Raw genomic sequence first — 20796 nt, 5'->3', positions numbered from 1 at the left:
GAAAAAGCAAACAGTCAATAATAGACTACCAGAAGCCAACTTTTTACCAAAATTCAAATGAACAGTTAAAACATGTGAGATACTAGGAAAAGGCTCCAACCATCTGAGAGAGGGTCAATAATGTTTTCAACTTTTTCCTAAGTTCCAAAAACTTGTTTGTATGATTTAACCCACAATTTCTCTTTCTATTCACTCCATTTTATTCTCATAGCATCAAAAACCTTGAATTGATATTGATCTACATTAGATAGTACTTGTGATGTTTCGAGCAACAATAGCATTTGCAGCATTCTTCATCAATTCTGAAAATCAGGTACATTACATCACGACAGATTTTTCATATAGTAATAATAACTAATGTACAGAGAATGTTCATGGCATACAACAACACACCTATGTACAAATTAGAAGGCACTTGTCATAAAAAGCTCAAGCCCATGAACCGCATCCCAAATCAGATAATAGTAGCACATTAGCAGCCCAAACTGTTAATGCATTGCTCCTCATGATTATTGAAATAGAGAGATGTAAAACATAAAAAGACAAAAAGAAGTGCATAAAAGGCTAATACAAATGTTCCGACGACGTTTAGAAAACAAAATACTAGGCTTTGACCGAAACTCCAGGTCTTCAACCTTGTGGAGAAAACATAAGCTTACATGCTAAACTCCAGATTTGTTGTGGCAGCTTCTGGATGGTAATGCAGTATTTCCGTCCACATCATTTCTCTAATCATCTCTTCACCTAAATCCTCGTCTATGTCTAGGTTGATTGGCACCTGGGCCGGAGGATCACATCTTGGATCATACAGAGGAGACATGTAAGGGTGTTGAAGTGCTTCAGTTACACTGATCCTCTTTGAAGGATCAAAGACGAGCATCTTCTGTAACAGATCAATTGCCAGAGGATGGGCATGGGGGTAAAGGCGGGCAAAAGGGGTTCCAAGAGAGTAAGGGAGGGATTTAATGTATTTCCTTGCCTTGGGGTTATCGATAAATTCAAGATCAGCTTCATTTTGGCTACCAAGGATGTTGATAATTAACTTAAGCTGGTTAAGACACTCCGTACCCGGAAAGATGGGCTTCCTACCCAGAAGTTCAGCAAAGATGCAACCAACAGACCACACGTCGATGGAGGTTCCATAGTTGTCACAACAAAGGAGGAGTTCTGGAGCCCGATACCAGCGTGTGACGACGTATTCAGTCATGAATTGACCTTTACTGCTGTTCGTGCGTGCAAGCCCAAAATCGCATATTTTGAGATCACAGTTTGCGTTGATGAGTAGGTTACCAGGCTTCAGATCACGATGAAGAATGTTTGCTGAATGTAGATACTTCAAACCTCTTAGTAACTGCAATTAGACATTCAGAACAGTAACACAAAACGGTGAGACAACAACTAATGATGTAGTAAGGCACTCTTCAGTTTTCATTAAAATACTGCAGCGCAACGCGAGCAGGTATGTTGATCAGGATTACGAGTACCACAAAATCAAAAAGAAATCACATCACATGTTTGTATCGAGTTCTGCTGCTTGTGCATGAACAGCTGAATAATATTTGTTTAAAAGAAAGTGGTGAGTTCTTCCCTGATTCTTAGCTTCCTGGAAGAAATGATATCAGCATGATATCTTGGGACACAAGCAAAAGAAGATTCATCAGCTCATCTATAAGCTAAAATGACTAGAATAGACATGATTCAGTCCCTAAGTTTAACATCTAGAGTAGAGTCCAAGGAAGCTAAGGGATCTTCATAAGTCATTATAAGAAGCTTCGTGACAATCATAGTAAAGTTTCGGAAAAACAGTTCCAAGCACATACATCACTAGCAAATAAGAAACGGCATCAGAATTTAGCTTCCCAAGTCGACTTGAAGCCTGCTCTTATTCAAAGTTCTAGGTCTAAAAAGGTATAGTTCTCTTAATTTTTCCCTTTTGCCAAAGATTCATCCAAATAAACTAAATAAATAAGAACAAACTAAGAGATAAATGACCTAATTCATCATCATATATCATCCATGTGCAAAGTCTAGTACTGTGGTACTGCATCATCTATTTGTATTGGGTTTTCCAATACCACTCTTGGTGGTTCCCACTCATAGATAGGAGGTGGGAAGTAATAACTCTGTCACCAGTAATAATCTTAGTACAATCTTCCCTAGAAATTATACATTAAGGCATGACAACCCTCCTCGCACTGAAAGGAATATTTACTTGTACTGAACAGGTCTAGCCTGCTCACTCAGAAGAAACAATAGACCCCTCGGTGGTCTGAAGATAAAGAACAGGAACAAAAATAATCCATAAAGCAAAACTGAAAAATAATCCATACACAACTCTTAGACTGCTGTTTATACCTGGAAAAGGAAATACTGGCAATGGTCATTTGTAAGTGTCTGAGAGGACTTAATGATCTGATGCAAGTCAGTATCCATAAGCTCATAAACCAAGTACACGTCCTTGAAACTTCCCTTCTGTATAGGAAGCATTACATCTTTGAGAGCTATCACATTTTCATGTCTAAGATGCCGGAGAAGCTTCAGTTCACGCAAGGTTCTCAATGCATCAACACGATTTTCAAAGGCATTATGTATCTTCTTGATTGCAACCTTTTCATTGGTTTCTCTGTTGATCGAAGAGCACACTATGCCATAGGCCCCTCGACCAATAGGCTTGATTGGCACATATTTTGTATCTATCTCAAAAAGTGTTTGCCACATGGAGAAATAATGCTTTCCTCGAGATCTAACCCCATTTGGAGGTTCCACTGGAGTTGCCATCCTATTAAACCAATATCAAAAATTAGAATTTGACAAAGTGACCCGTCCATACATTTTGCCAACTATGCACAGAGCAATTCCCCAAAAAATATCACAAACAACCTGTAGCCGTAACAAGTTATCTAACAACCTAATTACTCATACCAACTTGTGCCCATCATGTGATTCCATAATTATGCAGAATTTGACTGAGAACTAAAAAGAATATCCCTATTCACTTGACATCTGTTAAAACCCAAGGATGCAGCTATAAACAACTTGGAAGGAAGAAAGGAAACATTTTTATTATCACGAACACCAAAACCTGCTCAGACATTACAACCTTCTCCACCTTTCAGCAGAAAAACGACTCTGTACTTCATTTAGATAATAATATCAACCAATCATCACCAAGTTTATGTTGCAACAATGTCAAAACAGTTTGATACAGACAAGAGATATTCTTGGAAACAGCAGATCAAGAGAACATCGACCATCTTGCCTTCAGACATTATGATGGAAAATATACTCTGGCGGCTGTACCATGCAAGAGACCACGGAAAATAGATTAAGAAAGAAAAGGAAAAAGATCAGCTACAAAATTTTCCCGAAAAGCCTTCCATGTAGAAAAGAAGTATTAATAGATCTCTTCAATGTAATGCTGAATAGGGAAAATTCCCAGGTTACCTCATAAGATAACATCAAGATACATATTGTAAGCTTCCACTATTACCATATAAAAAAAAGGTAAGAGAAGAACTTTCCAACTTATTTGCATATTTACTCCAAGCCAAAACTGAAAACACTTCACATTCAACTATGTGCTATTTACTCATAATTCAGAGCTAAGCATTAAACACAAATATAACAAGAGGTGAAATATGTAGCCAAGAAAAAGGAAAAGAAAATTCTTGGAATTTCCCTATTTACTCCATTTCCGGAAAATTTAAAACCGTACAATATTCCCACTATAAACCCAAAAACAGATTGAATAAAGAAAAAGATAAGGAAACAATCAAGTGAAATTATACACAAAGTACGGAATTTTACAGAAAGAAAGGAAACAAAGTAAACATAACTTGAAAAATTCCCCAAAACAACAAAACGAAAATTAAATTGAAAAAGCACGTACCTTTTTGCACAGAAATTTTGGCGCAATATCTTCAAATCCCGCCACGGAGCTCAAAATCCTTCATGCTTCCATCGAATTTCCACTTGCTTGTGAAAATCACACCTAAATCCCCATCTTAACTTCCGATTCTCCACCTAATTTCAGTCAGTCGAGAGGGTAAATTCACCTGAAGTTGCTTGAATTTCACTGAATCGGATCAGCAGGATCTACGGCAATAAATTACATCGCATTTGGGTCGATTAATTTTCACTGCAATCAATAAATTACGGATAATATTGATATTTGTATTTTTTCTTTCTTTTTCAAGAGAAAGATATTTGAGAGTAAATGTTATGATTCGTTATGCGGTCGCAATCAAAAGCGAGGGGAGCATGTATGTATCTATCTGTGTATGTATATATATATGTATGTATGGATCAGTAATGAAGTAAACACACACACACTCCCCATTTTTTCAATTTTCTTTTTCTTTTTTTTAATCTCAATTTTGTTTTTATTACGTGGGCCAGCCTTCTATCATTCAGCTACTCCTGGTCTACCAAGGCCAAGTTCCACTGTGGGGCCCTACACTATATGATGATTCATTAATCATTCCTTGATTTGACTGTCTAATTCAAAATATTTTAGTTATTTTTTATAAATTTCTTAGAAAATTATTAGAATTGTTGATTGCTAGTACATTAAATGTGTGAACACATAACAAAAAATTATATAAATGTTTATATAAGAGTATGATGAATTACCCAAGAAAATTATTTTGTGTATTAATAAATCGAATTATTTTCCTTTAGAATAATATGATAATTCTCATAATTTAATTGTAGCGATGAATTTCAACTAAATTATTTTGATATAAAATTTTGTTATGGTATAGAGAATACATGCATAATCTTGAAAGCATTTATAAAAAATGTATGAATATATAAAAAAAATTCCAAAGTTTTTTAATTATATTTTAATATAAGTATTATTTTAGCTATATTGTGGTGAAAGGGCTAGTAGTAGTTGAACAATGAAAACCTCTCAATAATTATGTGGGAGTTGCTGATTGGTTGGCGTAGGTACGCGGGAAGTAGGGTGAGGATGCCCTTGGACGGCAGCGGGTGTGTCTTAATGAAATCTGGGCCTACCTCTTTTCTGGCCAGAAAGTAGTTCTTTTGGGAGGGGAACCCCTACGACGGCGTTGCGGAGGGAGGAGGCAACCAAGGAAACGGCGACGTATGAGGAATGGGCATCGTTGTTAGGCATATTCTTGAAGGGCCGGCCCATTATTGAGTGGAACACGGGAAAATGTGATCCCAACTAATTATATTTAGCCACGTTGAAAATATTTTAGCCAAATTGCGACAACTTTTTCATTTCACCTAATAATTCAAACTCAATTCCCCATATTTGCATTTGCCCTCAATTTTTTTCATTTTTCACGTTGTTGACTTGGTTTTCTTTACTGAATACTACATATGGTGTCACCCAGTTTCTACGTTTAATTTTTAGTAATATTTTTATTTTATTAAAAATTATAATTTTTTTATATTAAAATTTCATATTATCTTATAATTTCTCGTACAAAAATTGTCTAGTAACTTTTTAAATAAATATATATATATATATACTAGTTATTACCATGTGTTAAGGTACAGGAGAATTATATTTTTAATAAAATAAATAAATTTGATTAGGAATAATTTATAATTTGAAATATAAAATAACGGGACATAGATAATCTAATATATATATCATTACACAGTTGATTCTGATTATTTCTACAATGTTTTAACAATAATTGGAACTGTTAAACTGCTGATACAACTATGCTGCTGTGGAAACTTGTCCGCGAAAGGTTCTCCTCCTAATTATGGCACTCCACATACTTAAGTGGGAAACAATTAAGTTCAAAGGCAAGCACTGAGTGAAAGGAAAAATGATTATTGGCTCTAATGTTAATAGTTATAAATTGAAAATCATGTTAAATATTTTTTTATTAATTCTGAGTAAATAAAATTGATGTAAAAATATAGATTTTTTTCAAAAAAAAATTATACAAATACCACGTCCAACAACTGTTGCATGGTCATGATAAATAACCATTTGCTACGACTATTTATTATTAATCATGACAATTAGTCACGATTAAATATTGTAATTTATGCAGTGAGTTGATAAAAATCTAAAAGAAAATTAAGCTTCTCAAAAGTAATGATACAATTTGACTTGTATTTCAACATTGTTTACAACTTTACGTTTGGACTCTTTGCTTTCCTTTACATTGCAGCTTCCGCACTTTTTCTTAAAAAAAAAACAATATGTTATAATAAAAAATTCAAGATAATTTTACCATCGAAATACTAAAAGTTCTCTCGATTTATATATATATATATATATATATATATAGTATGTGATTCATTACGTCATTCAATATATATTCAAATTAAAAAATGATTCAACATATAAATAATTCAAATCAACAAATACGTTCAAATAGGACAAATTCAAGAAACAACAAAGTATATAAAAGTAGACATACATCTATATTCATCGAACTCGAACTCATAATTTTTTTTTATAATTTAATTTGAGACCTCAACCTTACGAATCGAGTAGGGTCTCATTAACATCAAATTTTGTGGAGTCGAGCCTCTTTTGAGCTTTGAATATGGACTTTAATAGGATAATATACTCAATAGCGACGGTTTTAATAGAAAGTTATTTTTTTCTTCCGTAATTCAAATATGAAATAATTTGCAACAATGATCCAAATTAGAAGTGAAATTACATTTGTTTTCCTTTTCCGTATTGGGCAAATAAGCATGCATAGCACTTGAAACCAGGTCTTTGATGACAGTTAATGTAAAGAATGTATTTTCAGGGCAGCTATGTCTGACTACCAGAATGCTAATTACATTTTGTTAAAGATGGAATTCTTAGGTTTGAAGCTTCTTAAATTAACATTTAACGTTAATTTATTACGTGTGTTTGGATGGAAATTATGAATTGGACATAACCACTAGCCTGCAGTTATGTGTAAGAAACAAGCAAAGCTATTTCACCTTTTTACTCTTTTCATTTTGTCTTTGTGATGTTAGTCTCAATATGTCCTTCCCCACGTACCAATTCATTTGCGGACAAAGCAAAGAATCAAACGAGTTTGAAAGAAGTATGTAAAGGAGTAACACTACTTATAAAATTCTGCTGTAAGAACTATATATACATATATTTAAATCGTCATCATTGATAATTAATAATATAAAAGTTATATATAAGTTGTCACAATTAAGATGCACAATAGGTCGGATTGATCCAAAATCGACAGAAACTAGCTTAAAAAATTGCTCCACCCAGAACCATTTTTTATTTAATTGCCACACACCCATTTGAGTGTGTCCATATAACACCTAATATACCAGACCGACGAATGGTAAGTCTGTTGGGCTAAGACGGATAAAGCCCATGAAAATTACAGGCAAGCCCAATTCGAAGGTCATTATAAACTCTAGGCTAGAGTCGCTATCTTAACTTTTCTTGACAAACAAAAGTCGCTCTTAACAATTGCCAACAAGCGTGACAAATATCTAGCTTTTATGGAAATGAAAAAATGGGTACTTTTCTATTAAACGCAAAACTTACATTTCCTTTTCTATTTCTTTTACCATCATACATTCAAGAAGTTGCGTTTAGTTAGCGGACGCAATTAATAACATCAATTTGGAAACAAATTTAAATCGATGTTTAATTCTCTGTATTAAACAGTTATCAGATCAAGAACATTGTACTTTGTTTTGATACAACTCAAGACAACTATGTCATAATGTTATTCAAATTAAATACCCATAAGATAAAATTTCATTACAATAAATTCATATCAAGTGAGATAAATTTCGAACCATGATTTGAAACTAATTATTTATAAGATTTCAACCTTAATCATTAGATTAAGACATCATTTGGAACATACATATAATGTTGAAAAGGTGGATGATGTCCAATATTTAGAGCACAAATAGCTTATCTTCCCTTTTATAAAAGAATCACTTTTCCACCCCCCATGCAGAAAATTTCATACAATAATTGGGCATAATTTTATAAAACCCTATTGCTTCCATTTTATTCTATTAAATATAAAAATGTGAAAATCTATTTATTTTTATGAAAATTCTGCCATAATTTCCAATTTTTCATCTAAAAAAAATCCTCACATCTGAAAATATATTGATCTAGCAAGCTTCTGTAATAACAATCAATTTGTACCTTATAGTAATCCCATTCCCATGGTAATACTTTTGGACTTCAACTGAAGACCACCAGTTCAAATTGTAAATATCGTATATTAATGGGGGCTTAATGCAATATTTGGAAAGCAAAGTGATAGATGGGAAGCCTATACAAAATGAGAAAGCATATATTCCTCCAATTCCAATGCCTTCCCTTGTCTTCTTCTCCAACACCTTTCTCCTTTTCCTGCAAACTTTAGACCCCCTTTTACAGGTTATGCCAAATCCATGCAACTTTTCACCTTCACATCTATATTAATATTATTAATTTTAAATAAAAAAAAAACACTTCTCACTCATGATTCACAATTTGTGACACTTCATCATTAAATTTTAAAATATAAATTATACTTTTAAATATTTATATAAATATAATTATTTATTTTAATATTATATTTTAACCGTCAATATCTTTTAATCATATATTAATTTTTATTTTTAAAATCAGTATACTGTATCTGTATGATGGTCAGATATGTGCAAGTATGTTGTGCTATTGTGGTTATAATTATAAAAACCATCCCATTAATACAATATTGGTTGATGAGTAGCCCAAAAGCAATACCCAACTCTTCATTTCTCTTAGTGGGGTGTTCAACTCCCCCTTAATAATAAATAATTTCAATAAAAATAAAAATAATAATGATAATAACAAATAATAATAGAAATAGTAATCATTACTATTATTATTATTATTATTTTATTATCTATTAAATTTTAAAAATAAGGGCTCAGAAGTAATTTTTCTATCAAAAGTATATAAACATATCAAAATTAACACTTGATAGAATTTATCATATCTTAATATACTACTTTTTTTTATCATTCATTTAAAGTAAATAGGTGGCGAAGGGTAGATAGATGTATGATGGAGGCAGAATAACAGAAGGGTGAGAAAAGGAAAGAAGCCAAAAAATATATGCAGATATGATGGAGATGATGATGAATGATGTCATGGAAAGGTCAATTTGACATCATTATAATCATCCCATGTAATGGTTGTCTTGGTATGGCGTGGGCTGCCACGCTTGTCCTTACCCTAAATTCCTATCAAACAAACATGTTGATGTTGATGATGATGTGTATGAATAATGCATGTATATGTTTTGCAGGCTTTAACTTTGATGGCTAGCTGCAGCTACCACCCTCTCCATCATGAGAACAAATTTGAACTCATAACTTTTTAATTACCAACGACTCATGGCCTTTGCTTTCAGTTTGCATCCACATTCGTGCGATCTGTCGTTTCTCACATATCCATAGCCTCAGCTTTGAGTTTGCACCATTCAATATCTACTCTGTTAATGAATCATGATCTGATCGTTCAACCTTCTTTTTGAATATTCCCTGATTCGTGATTTTGTATCTTCTTTTTTGTTTTCTTGTTTGTTGTTTTTTTGAATATTTCTATACTCTTTGAAAAGGGAGAAAGATTTTTAATTAAGTTGCATTGATCATTTATTTTGCTACTTGCATATCTACAAACCAGTACTGTTTTAAGTACTTTGTGCTGTCTTCTAACCCTAAACATATGATGTCTGAATTAAATCGCACCACAATGATTTTGTAAGAATCTCACGAATATCCTTTATTAATTCCAGACACCTTGAAATGATTATAAATTTTATACATTAATTAGCCTATGTATATTTATATATAAAAACGTTAATCCGAGAAATGGACCACAAAGTGAGTAAACCCCAGCCAGAATAGCTAGCACTAGCAGCAGACCACCCATTACGCTAGCTAGTCCCTCCTCTCTTCAAAATCACCATTTGATATTACAGTCCAATATATATATATATATATATATATAGCCAAAATGTGGGTACACCCCCCACCCACACCCACACCCACAGAGAGAGAGAGAGAGAGAGAGAGAGAGAGAGTGGGTGCATGAGTTCTTGTGTTGAAAGCCTTGGGATTGAAGGTAGGGATTCTAAATACACCATTTAATATTATGAATATCATCTCATGTTCCTGAATTTTGAAGCACACATAGAGAGAAAGATGTGTAAAGGTTGCAGAAAGTGTTTTGAGTGATGAAGAGGAATTTGAAAAGAGAGGAGGGGCTGGTTACAAGAGTTTTTCAATTCAATGATAATATTGGTATTTTGTTTGCTTTGTTTACAAGGATAGATATATAGGTAGCTGCTTTATCATGATGATCTAAGTCGACATTCAAAGAGTAAAGATGGGACTATATATGAAAAGCTGCTAAAAGCAAAAGAAGACTACTGTATATATATATATGGTGTGGGTGTCACCTGACCACCACCTTTCAGGAGAGACACCAGATTCCTTGTTATGGAGCTTCATTTAAATATTATTAATCTTGGGATTTTCATGTGTTGCAATAATTATTATTATTATTATTATTATTATTATATGGAGTCTGCAAACATTCACCACCACCACCATCATCAACTCGTTGTTGCCTTATATTCTGGCTTCTTTTCTTGTCAAATACAGTATTTCCCATGTTTTCCAATGTTTTTATACTGAAGAAGGTAATCATCATGGTTGAAGAACTGAAAATCTGACAAGTCTTTTCTGTGCTTATATAACTAATTTCTTTGCTCCAGAACTAGGGTTCGTGGATATTTCCTTTTAATTTCCCCTCATCTTACAGGAGGAACACAAATGCCTACAATATTTCATACCCTATTAATCCCGAATCCCATTTGAGGCCCGGAGAAGAAACCCCGCAACACAACATTCAACTCACTTCACTCTACATGGCTCCCAACCATTGGGGGGCGCCTAACACTGCTGGCCTCAGTTTAACCACTACCTGTCACTCCTCTCCACAACAAGATTTACAACTCTCAAGGATTAAGCAAGTCTTCTCCGACCACTATCATCACCTCAACTACACTCAACTATTAGGCAGCAGCCTCAACCCATCATCAATAACTCATCATCAATTCAGCCTGATGACAAACCAGCTAACAAATTTGCAATCCGACGACATCCGAACCAAATTCTTGCTTAAACCCTTCTCTTCTGCTCAGCTTTCTCCAGGAGATTTACCTTTCAGTAGTCCAACAGGATTCAGCCAGATTTTTCCAGGCGCAAACCTGTCAGATTTCAATCAAGAAACAATTCCAGGTTCCCTGGACATATTGAACTTACAGGCAGTAGATCATCTCCGCTCGTCTTCAAGATTCAGTGGGAATTTCACCCCAGCTTCTTATGGCCTTGATCATGACATGCACCAACCATATCAAATTCCATTGCAAAGCTCTAACAAGGTAAGTACATATCTCTACAAGAAAATGCCTCGATTGCCACTAAAAAGAATCATGTTAAAATCATTATCAAGTTAATTAACAAGTGAGGTTCATGTTTCTAATCTACATTATCTGATGTATATTTTAAACAATTCATTGCCAATTTACTAACAAGTATTTTTCTTATAGAGTATAGATACATACCCTAAATTCTTTTTCTTTTCTTTTTTTTTTTTTTCAAACTTATGGATATATAAAATCATGTCTGAGATATATACTCAAATAGTTGATGGAATTTAAAGCACAACTAACCCAAAACAATTCTTGTTTAATCGAGAAAACAGGGAAAAGCTACAACTCTTTTTCTTTTCCAATCAAAGGCAAATTCAGCTTTATGCATTATATGTTCACCTTTATGATATTTTTTTTTTCGAAATTAAGTCTTTTTATTAATGAATATTTTGATAAGGGGACCATCCATAATAATTAATTTTTTGAACTTTACTCTTTTAAAAATTTAATTTAAAGATGTCAAGTGATGGAGCAGCAGAAGCAAAACGAAGCAGCTGCAGTAAATTAATGGAGGCAAAGACACTTCAAACTGCACCAAAGAAATCGCGGGTAGAAGCACGCGCTTCTTGCCCACCCTTTAAGGTACGTAAACGCGATATATACTGCAGAATTTAGTCATCATGATAGAACTAGGTTAAATTTTTTCCAGTAAACTCACACTATCACTACAACAAATATAACACTTTATCATTGTTAACTGCCATGATTATTAATATATAATTATAATAAATAGTTATTAATCACGTCCATATATCGATCATCGGCTGTAGTTTTTGTGAGAGTCGCTAAAATATTTGTCATGTCAAATGTTTTTACCATAGCTTTTAACTACGCCAAATAATTTTTTCACAGTGGAAAAACTAGTATTTTTGCATCGATTTTATTTTACCATAGTTAATAATTTTTATTTATCATGGATTTTAGACATAGTCATTAATCAATAACGTTGTAGCCATCCGTATTTTTTTTTAGTGCATAAAAAGATGAAGTTTGATGCCTGCGTTATAAAAAATATCAAAATTATCTATTATGATCAAACAAATTAAACTTATGCAAAAATTTACAATTTTATCGTAATGAAAAATTATATTTCTTCTGGTTCGTGTTAGCTCTGATGGTAATTAATATCGTAAACTTATGATGATTAATTAAGTTTGCTAATTGTAAGCTGAACTAAGCAGGTGAGAAAAGAGAAACTGGGAGATAGAATTGCAGCCCTTCAACAGTTAGTAGCACCTTTTGGCAAGGTACACTGTTATTCTACAATACCACCTATTCATAATCATGCAGTAAATTACAGTTCTTGGGTCCATAATATAAGTTTAATTCGTTTTTATTACCTTATAAAATGTTAAATTTTATTTTAAAAGAAAATTACTCAAGTATATTAATAAAATAAAAATTGTGGAGATTACAAAATATTTATAATGGAAAACTGTAATTAATTATAAAAAATCGGACTGACTTGTAAGATTATTTTGAAAATAAATTGGAAATCTCTTCTTTTTTTCTTTTGAAATTGAGCTTTGAAGCTGAGCAATTTTTTTTTTTTTTGTCTATAAAATAAGGGAAATTTTTTTTTTGATACCACAGCTATGGTATATGTCACTTTTAGTCCCATAAAACTCAAAATCACGTTTTTTTAGTTTCAGAAAATGTGAGTTTCGGACTTTTTAGTCCAAAAATCACAACACCTTTTTAGTCTCAAAACCACAACGTACATGATTTTTTTGGACTGAAAATACGTTATTAATTATGAGTTTTATGGGACTAAAAGCAACACTTGTCATAGTTGTGGTACCAAAATAAATTTTGTCTTTATTTTATGGGACTAAAAAAATATTTTACTCTAATAAACTCGTTCTTATTTTCTGATATTATAAGCTCACTTTTTTAAATACCCAAACACTTTGTAATATTTCATCATATCTATGTATACATCACACAATTATATTACATAATATTTTTTTTAAATACATAAATAACAATGATTATATATTAAATAAAATACCGTTATTAACATCATCTTACGATAAAAAATTTAAATTGAGCTTCACGTTCCCCAAATTAATCTGGAATTTTAGCTGTACATTTAAAAATTTGGGATTACATGTATATATAGATGGGGTTGTCTAACAGACATGAAGGTGGCAGACAAGACAGGCACGATTTTGAAGAAATTAAGGAGTAGTAGTAAAAATTTGCACGCTTTATTTTAGGATTTCAAGAAAACATGGCACATGTATATATATTATTTGGGTTTAATTCAATTTATTTCTGAAATGAGGAGATTATTTCGTTATGAAAACAAATTCTAATTTATTTTTTTGTATTTTTTATAATAAAGTAATTTATTATTTTATTTTAAAAAATATATATTATTATTATTTTAATAAATAATTTATTCATTTTTAATATAATATGGTTGCTGGCATTAGTTTCTATATTATTCTGAATACACTTAATAATATTTATACATTTCCTTTTGGGTGGAAAGAATAATAATAACTAATTGATGTGTCAAATATTGGGAACATTAATTGCAGACAGACACAGCATCCGTACTAATGGAGGCCATTGGATACATCAAATTCCTTCACACCCAGGTCCAGGTACCTACCTGCACCTCACAGGTCCATTGTTCTTAGTACCAGACCAAATATTACTTTTTATCACCATTAGTTACTATAGAAAAAATTAAAAAAAAAACGAAGAATTAATAATAATCAATTACAATTGTGTAACTATTACCCATGCTTGTTTATAATTCGTTTAATTATGTTAGATAGTATTGATTTATGATTATTCATAAACTCTAATAATTGTAACGGACAAAAATATCATAAAGTGAAAAATTCATATATACATATTAAATATAATTTATTAAAGCATGTTTTTATATTACATATTAAAAAATATATGGTTACCTGTTATTTTTTATTTTTCTTCTCCCCATATGTCTGCCATTATTAATTCATATGAACGATCGATGTATTCTAGATAGTGATTAATTATTAGAGTTGGTATATCGCAGACGCTGAGCCTTCCTTACTTGAAGAACACATCAACCGGTACTCACACCACTACAATAATTAAAGCGGTAAGAAATTCATTTCTTGTCTAATTTCCCCTGAATTTGGTTTTGTAGAATTAATGGGTTTTGCACTTTTTCGTTAATATAAGAGGTAAATTGTATTTAATTCTAAAAATAATATTAGTGTTGGAGAGTAAAAATACAGACATTTTTTTTTTAACTGGAATTTTTTTAAAAATATTTTCTAACATTACATTAATTTTGATAATCAGATAATAGTCTGAAAAAAATGAAAATTGAGAATTACTATATATGTGTATATATTGAGTTGGGTAGTTTAAAATAAAAATGAATGGATGAAATTAATTAATGAGAAATGATATGATGATGTAACAGCAGGGCGGCGATGGGAAGGAAAGCGAGGAGGCAAAGCGGGAGCTGAGAAGCGGAGGGCTGTGTTTGGTCCCGTTGTCATGCATAACTGACGGCGGCGGCGCAGTCATCTGGCCACCTAATTAGTACATTAATTATTCCAACGCTTTTAAGCTTAATTAGTTTAACTTGGTCATCAACCAGAAAAAGAAAACAAAATTAAATGAATGGACCAAGTTTGATCCATTACTAATTAAGTAGCTAATCAGCTATCATTTTTCCTAGTAATTAATTATGTATGTATCGATGTTTCTGTTGTTTATTTTTTATCAATTAATTTTCTGTTGCATCACTAATGCTTAGTTCTTGCTTGAAATACGACTTATGATACTATAAGAATGTGTAGTTATTTTGAGAATATAGGAAAATGATATTAAAAAAGAAAAGCTTATAAATTTAGAGAGAAAAAGGGGGCATATCACAAAGTGAAGATGCCACCACTAGTGTTTATCCCTAATATTAGAGCATCAGTTAATATTTTTTTGCGGGCATATAATTCAAATAATAAGTTTAATACAAAGTAATCATCAAATCAGTTTTGTATAGCAAAACCCGAACCCGGATTCTCTCTCTCTCTCCCGCGCGCGCACGTGTATTAAATCCACAGAGAAACAGGCTGGTGTGTGTATATATATGTAATCACATTTATAGATTCCAACTGAATTTCGAACTTCATTCAACTCGCTCATCGATCTCCCGGATCTCTATTCAAAAACGCTCTCCGTAATCTCTCTCTCTCTATATCTATCTGATTATATGTATCAATGTACAATTACGCAGTTTCCACTTTTCTCTGACACCGTAAACAATCTTTGAAGGTCTATGATAGGAAATGGCGAGTGAGAGGGGATTATTTTCCCGTGTCCCAAGGAATAAGGCCATCGGATCTCTCTTCACAATTGCTTTCCTCATCTTCTTCTCCTCATTCCTTGCTTTCTCCTTTTTGTTCATCGGCCGCGGCCTCTTGACGGCCTCTTCCACTGGTCAGTTTGCGTGCAAATTGTTTTTTATAATTTTATGCTGGTCTTTTGTTGATGCTTCGGTGTGTATGGAAATTGGAGCCTTGATGCTTTTTTTAGTTTGGGTTGGGAGCACCAAAGGCGTTAGCGTTGAGTGTTGTGACCTGATGCAAGTGATGTAGTTGTAGATTAATTATGAAGAGATCATGCTATTCGGTACACAGGTTGCATTGGTTGTAACTCAGGTGAGAGATTTTTGGCGCATGTAGTGAAGATCTTACGATTTATGAAATTGAGTTGATTTGGGTGATGCGATCTGGGAAATGTGTATACCTGGATAAGGTGTGTGAATTGTTCTGTCTCTATTTCATGAATAGTTGATGTAAGTTGGTTTTGATAAATTGTCCGTCGTGGATTGCAATGTTCACTGCTCACGTGCCGCTTTATATGAAGGCAACTTGAATTGGTGGCAAGATATACGTATCCTTATTGGAGGTTGAAAAATCATTTTTTGGAGCTTAGTATTAGGATAGGAACCGTATCAGTGAAATTAGTTGGAAAGGTTGCAACTTGTTGATCTGATAATTTGATGCCATGAATTTTGGATCAAGTTGAAGAGGTGAGTGGTAGATTCCCTTCAATTGTGCTAACTACAAACGCCAGTTATCTCTTTCTGGACAATTTATTTAGGTAAAGGAGAATTGTGGATGTTGAAAGATTGATGAGTTAGGTTAGACAATTTACAATGCTTCCTGCAATTGCGGAGACGAGGCAATAGTCATGAACAGAGGTGTAGGATTGGGCAAACTGGAGAAAATTTAATGAGAAGACAAGGTGTCCTTAAGTGAATGTACGTGAGATGTTGCAATGGAAATGATCTGCTTGGTGTCATCCACAAGGGGATGCACGAGTACCTGGCCTCTGAAGAAGGGTTGAGTGGTGGAGCTAGGCTGGGGAGTCAGGAGTTGTTCTATGTCTGTCTGTCTGTCTCTCCTCTCTGTGGTTTTTATTTTTCTCATCATTGTAACCTTTTCCAATATATTAGTCTATATCTCTCCATCTACTTTTTGCTTGCACGGGGACCAGGGAAAATTAGTTGGAAAATAACCATACTATTTGGGTTGATTGCTTACATTTCAGGAGGTTTTGGGTCACTTGTCATCTGGCTGTTAGTTAACACTCCTATTTTTAATATAAGCAGAAACTAATTTGTATAGTTTTTTGGCAGATAATGATGAATCTTCAACTGATTCTAGTGGAAAGGTACGCTTCTTCTGCACATCCTTCATTTGGATTCTAGTTTTGGTTACATGTTCTGGCATATATAAGAAATTACTTGTAAAAATAGAATCTAAAACGGAGGAGGCTTGCGTAGCAACACCTTAAATCTTCATTTTACTAAAGCAGCAAATTTTTATTCAGTGGCAGCATGCTTTCAGAAACCTGCTTTTATATTGTTGTTTTTACTAATTTCAGCTTCATTTTAGGTAACTGATGTCATCAAGGTCAGGACAGAAGATTTTGGGCCTCTGAGTGTCAAATTTTTCAAAAAGAATAATTTGTCTGCATCATGGAAATTTATTGGGCAAGAAACTATCGCAGACAATGCCAATTCTTCTGAGGTCAGAATGATTATGCGACTGTAGCTACTGGTACTTTTGTTGGTGGGGAAATGTATCATCATTTGAAAGATGCTGAGTCATTTTTTCTCTTTTTTGGTGATCTTAAGTCCACTGGAGTAGCTTCATATGCTAAACAAGAAACGTCTAAAGCCAAACAAGATGAGTATAACGGTACTATCTTTCGTGAGATTCTGTTGATATAGTATTTCTTTCCATTACATTTCAATATGAAATTATTGAATAGCAATTTGTCTTTTGCAGAGGATCATTCTAGTTTTCTCGGGAAACCTTCTAAACTAGCCAGAAGGGTAAGGCCCAGCATTCATCTCAATATAATCTCACTAATGCTTGATGTTTGTGCAAATGAATTATTTTTGCAGAATTTTCCTCTTGATCCTACTGGGGCTCTGCTTGGATCTATTGATCTATTGCATTGTTCATCTAATCATTTTGCAGCAATTGAGAGGAAAAAGACGTGAAAATCAAACTGTCGATTTGGTAAAACAAGACTATGAAGTGACTGTAAAGCTCGAAAATGAGCCCATTCAACGTTCTAAATCAGTTGACTCTGCAGTTTTGGGGAAGTACAGTTTATGGAGGAAACAAAATGAGAATGAAAATTCTGATTCAAATGTACGAACCATCCAAGATCAAATGATAATGGCAAGGGTCTATATAAGTCTTGCAATAACCAAAAACAAACTTGACTTGGCCCATGAGTTACAGAACCGACTGAGAGATAGTCAACGTTCTTTAGGAGAGGGAACTACTGACTCTCATCTGCATCGCAGGTAATTGAGTCTGGTATAATCCATCTTTAACTACCTGAATTCCAGCTTGATTGGTAAATTGACGTTTGTACGTGGATGTATGTATGACAGTGCACCAGAAATGATGAAAGCAATGGACCTAGTGTTGTCTAAAGCTAGGGAGCGACTATATAGCTGCAAGCTAGTTACTGAGAAGCTAAGAGCCATGCTGCAATCTGCAGATGAGCAGGTCCGTACTCTGAAAAAGCAGAGTACATTCCTTAGTCAACTAGCTGCAAAGACAATTCCAAATGGACTTCACTGTTTATCCATGCGCTTAACAATAGACTACTACCTTCTTCCACCGAAGAGTAGGAAGTTCCCTCGAAGTGAGAATCTGGAAAATCCAAATCTTTACCATTATGCCCTGTTTTCCGATAATGTTCTTGCTGCTTCAGTAGTTGTCAACTCAACCATTATGAATGCCAAGGTGTGGGTTGGTTTTCTTCTTTTTCTTTTGGTACGACTATGGCTTATATGTATTCCACAGAGACTCGCACACATGCACGGCTTTATCCAGAAGCTTGGTCCTTGGAGAGATATGCAGACACATGTATTTATGATGGATGTATATCACAAATGCATGCTCGCACTACCTTTTACATGCACACAGAACTCCTAATGCCATAAATGACATATACGTAAATATATAGTTCTATGTATATATGCAAGCTCTTCTCATTCTGTAAATTCACCATGACAACGGACATGCTATATGAGGCTGAGCCACAATGCAGTGTTAATTGGTCTTTTGTGAGACGCTTTTAGTGCTGAATTCGGTGCTTTGCATGACGTGCAGGACCCTGAGAAACATGTTTTCCATCTTGTTACTGATAAGTTGAACTTTGGAGCAATGAATATGTGGTTTCTATTGAACCCTCCTGGTAAAGCAACTATTCATGTTGAGAATGTCGATGAATTCAAGTGGCTTAACTCATCCTATTGTCCTGTGCTGCGTCAGTTGGAGTCTGCAGCCATGAAAGAATACTATTTCAAGGCGGCAGAAGGTTCTTCTAACCTGAAGTATCGGAACCCAAAGTATCTTTCAATGCTTAATCACCTAAGGTTTTATCTCCCTCAGGTTTATCCAAAGTTGGACAAAATTCTCTTCCTTGATGATGATATTGTTGTTCAGAAGGACTTGACTGGATTGTGGGCAGTAAATCTCAATGGAAACGTAAATGGAGCAGTTGAAACCTGTGGTGAGAGCTTTCATCGGTTTGATAAATACCTAAATTTTTCAAATCCGCATATTGCTAAAAACTTCGACCCAAATGCTTGTGGGTGGGCGTATGGAATGAACATTTTCGATCTCAAGGTGTGGAAGAAAAAGGATATAACTGGCATATACCACAAATGGCAAAATATGGTGAGTCTTTCTTTTTGCTTCTCTTATTATATATATTATTTGCTTCCTTTTTCTTGTTCTACTTTTGCTTTTTATTTCTACTGCACCTTGTACGCAACCATACGCAGGAAAAGAGTAAGTTGTATACTGAAGTTTCTCTGAGGGGAGGCGGTTTGCCTACTTAATACCACAAACATTGAAGCTAGTTCTGCATATAATTTTCCTTCCTGCTTTCTGAAAATAACTTGCTGGTGTAGAACTTGAACCATGAGTATCAAATATTTTGAGTTCTTTGTTCCTGTCCTTACTTACACCTCTATTATGATATTAGAATGAAGATCGTGTGCTGTGGAAGCTGGGGACGCTACCTCCAGGTCTTATGACCTTTTATGGGCTTACACATCCACTTCAAAAGTCATGGCACGTTCTTGGATTGGGTTACAATCCAAGCGTGAATCAATCAGAGATTCAGAGTGCAGCTGTTATACATTACAATGGGAACATGAAGCCCTGGTTAGAGTTGGCAATGACAACGTACAGGGCATATTGGACCAAGTATATAAATTATGGTCATCCATACATACGCAACTGCAAGCTAAGTGAATGATCAGAATGCTGAAAATCGAGGGACAACCATCCTATTTTTCAGTCTTCCCTGGGCAAAGAACGGCAAAACTGGTTACATTATTTGACGGGCTGATTGACTGGTCAAGGTGAAATCTTTGCCCTTTCCTGCACCATCCGTTCTTCTTTTTGATTCAACTTAATTAATTTTGGCATTCCCTTAAGGGACTTGGTGAAACCGATGCCTGCTTCACCTGCAATAACTCCTTTGTACTGATCATGGAGATAGATCTCTTCATTGGTTATAGAAGATTATGTAGTTCACCATGCACTCATTGAACAACAGCCTAGTCAAAATTTTCAGATTTAAATCATTTAAGATTTCCATTTTTAGCCAGATGTATATGTTCCCAATTCTAATATGATGAAAATCATTAAAAAGAAAATATTATGGTTGTTTGTTCAGATACGTATCGCAGTTATGGTTTGATGAAAGAAATGAAAACTATTCTAATACTATTTTGAAAACAAGATAAAACTGCATGCATGCTAGCTGGCTAATCTTT

The 20796-nt window shown here is 33.9% G+C and overlaps 3 protein-coding genes across 7 annotated transcripts; 2 read left to right on the top strand and 1 right to left on the bottom strand.

Moving 5' to 3' along the window:
* Positions 1-314: 314 nt before the first annotated feature.
* LOC105159261 (mitogen-activated protein kinase homolog NTF3) lies at positions 315-4268 on the bottom strand. The gene is made up of 3 exons (XM_011076273.3): positions 3890-4268; positions 2356-2779; positions 315-1351 (listed from the first exon to the last, which is right to left on the bottom strand). The coding sequence occupies exons 2-3, from the start codon at positions 2776-2778 to the stop codon at positions 656-658; spliced, it is 1119 nt and encodes a 372-aa protein (XP_011074575.1). The 5' UTR covers position 2779; positions 3890-4268; the 3' UTR covers positions 315-655.
* Positions 4269-9340: 5072 nt separating this feature from the next.
* Positions 9341-15224, top strand: LOC105159260 (transcription factor bHLH110). 4 transcript variants are annotated; one of them, XM_011076272.3, is made up of 7 exons: positions 9341-10087; positions 10790-11411; positions 11919-12044; positions 12644-12709; positions 14009-14074; positions 14497-14562; positions 14896-15224. In XM_011076272.3, exons 2-7 carry the CDS (start codon positions 10896-10898, stop codon positions 15013-15015), a joined length of 960 nt encoding a protein of 319 aa, XP_011074574.1. In that variant the 5' UTR covers positions 9341-10087; positions 10790-10895; the 3' UTR covers positions 15016-15224. The 4 variants fall into 4 exon arrangements, with proteins under 4 accessions (XP_011074574.1, XP_088734891.1, XP_011074572.1 ...); XM_088878765.1 differs by having other exon boundaries at positions 9342-10087; positions 10743-11411; positions 14893-15224; XM_011076270.3 differs by having other exon boundaries at positions 9343-10087; positions 14893-15224.
* Positions 14896-20697, top strand: LOC105159259 (polygalacturonate 4-alpha-galacturonosyltransferase). 2 transcript variants are annotated; one of them, XM_088878764.1, is made up of 10 exons: positions 14896-15014; positions 15747-15911; positions 17116-17150; positions 17375-17509; positions 17617-17680; positions 17771-17817; positions 17966-18300; positions 18391-18748; positions 19118-19687; positions 19998-20697. In XM_088878764.1, the coding sequence occupies exons 2-10, from the start codon at positions 15761-15763 to the stop codon at positions 20271-20273; spliced, it is 1971 nt and encodes a 656-aa protein (XP_088734890.1). In that variant the 5' UTR covers positions 14896-15014; positions 15747-15760; the 3' UTR covers positions 20274-20697. The 2 variants fall into 2 exon arrangements, with proteins under 2 accessions (XP_088734890.1, XP_011074569.1); XM_011076267.3 differs by lacking the exon at positions 14896-15014 and adding an exon at positions 15366-15651.
* Positions 20698-20796: the final 99 nt, after the last annotated feature.

This window comes from Sesamum indicum, linkage group LG3 (assembly GCF_026168435.1).
Source record: "Sesamum indicum cultivar Baizhima isolate 11 linkage group LG3, ASM2616843v1, whole genome shotgun sequence".
Taxonomy (NCBI): Eukaryota; Viridiplantae; Streptophyta; class Magnoliopsida; order Lamiales; family Pedaliaceae; genus Sesamum; species Sesamum indicum.
Note: the sequence above shows the minus strand (reverse complement) of the source record. Positions and strands in the feature narration are given on the sequence as shown.